At 44.7% G+C, this 1,653-nt stretch overlaps 1 protein-coding gene across 1 annotated transcript in view; it reads left to right on the top strand.

Moving 5' to 3' along the window:
* LOC119593822 (serine-rich adhesin for platelets-like) overlaps positions 1-1,653 on the top strand; it is a gene marked incomplete at its 5' end in the record, with an annotated part of 7,369 nt that overhangs the window by 1,844 nt on the left and 3,872 nt on the right. The window contains 1 exon segment of the mRNA XM_037942852.1: positions 1,268-1,653. Coding sequence (XP_037798780.1) covers positions 1,268-1,653 — 386 coding nt within the window.

Below are 1,653 nucleotides of genomic sequence, written 5' to 3'. Positions count from 1 at the left end.
TATGGATGCCAGTTCTTCCTCTATTCTGTCCACACATAAATGTAACATGATTTAATTCTAGATTGTTATATCCACTGTGCAGAAAATAATATTACATGTACACAGTGAATAAGCACGAGCTATAGGGATATGCGTGTTAATACAATCTTGAATTTGTATTATCTTCATCAAATTATTCAATATATAGTACACATGCGATGCTCGAATGCTCCTTCCATCGTGATGACATTGATTAGATTAATCCATCGCAGAAATACAGCGTGTAATGCTGCTCACTCGGCATATTTTGAAACGTTAATTAATTACTGAATCACGTTTCATAAGCATTCTGATTTGCTCGCATTGAAAGCACTGCACATAACCAAAGAAGAGAATTTAAAAAGGTAGAGTTAAGGTGTGTCTTTAGAATAAAAAGGAGGGGATGAGAAACAGGGAGTAAGTGAAGGAACGAGAAGAGGGGAAGATGAGACAACTTCGATAATTGGCAAGGAGTGAATGAAACAGGGAGATATACAAACGGGAATATAGGAGAAGGAAAGATTGACGTCCAGATAGACTGAATGAACAGGGATTTTTCGCTTTCTTTCTGACAAAACACGTTGTTTATGCAAAATCCCTCCAGTGTGTTGCAGGTAAGAGTTGCATAAGAGTGTAGGGAAGAGAACAAACCAAAGGTGATACAGACATCACTAATAGCAGACTATTTACAAGACTAGTAGAAGGCAAAGCCAGGTCGGAACCCGGACCACCTCCGAACCCCTTTAATAATGAAGAAAAGACAGGTACTGGACGTCCATCGACTGCCAACAAAGCACCATCGCCTGGACGACTGGACGAGTAGTGATGGCTTATGTGACAACACTGTCAGATAAGTAACAGAGCGATCTTGATGTGGCTATCACAACCCTTCGTAGACTTTGCATGATTTACACAGACATCCCGGGAAACGTTGGGAAGTGGTTGTTTTTCTTTTTTTTTTCTCTCTCTCTCTCTTCTTTTGTGTATCGATAAAGGCTCATTGTTCGGTTTACTTATACTGCATGTGCCCCAGCTACGTGGCATTGCTTAATGATTAATGCCTATTTTCAACAGCATGCATGTCGAAATGATTTTTAAAGTACAGTTTTATGATTTGTTTATTAGTGAATACTATTGAGCAGAGTTATTATACTCTTTGTTCTCATTGGGGGGATCAAGTATCAGTGTATCTAAGCGGTGGGTATTGGATCTGTCCTTAACTAACACGCAAAACCCGTATCTGTTCCAGGTCATCACTGCAACAGAATACTTCACCGAATCGTCCGTGTTCACGCCGTCCATCGTCCAGACGCTGCCGGTGCACATCACAGTCACGGCCACCAGCACAAGAGGCTTGAATGGCCGGTTCACCTTGGCCAACCTGACCCCTGGGCCGACTTCGGTCGTCCATCAACCGATCTCCACTGCTACACTCGACCTCGACTCTACGGGCCTCGACCTGGCGAACCTCGACCTCTCGCAGCTGGATATTTCCAGCCTCGTGGGAAGCGGTGCCGGATCTGACCAGGACGGCAACCAGATGCTGTCCGTCCTGTCGTCTCTCCTGCAGCAGTATGATGACGCTGGGGCACCCGCGCCCTCCGGCCTGGGCCCAAGCACCTCGAGCGACAGGAG

Source organism: Penaeus monodon, chromosome 32 (assembly GCF_015228065.2).
Source record: "Penaeus monodon isolate SGIC_2016 chromosome 32, NSTDA_Pmon_1, whole genome shotgun sequence".
Taxonomy (NCBI): Eukaryota; Metazoa; Arthropoda; class Malacostraca; order Decapoda; family Penaeidae; genus Penaeus; species Penaeus monodon.
This window is presented reverse-complemented; position numbering and strand designations above follow the sequence as displayed.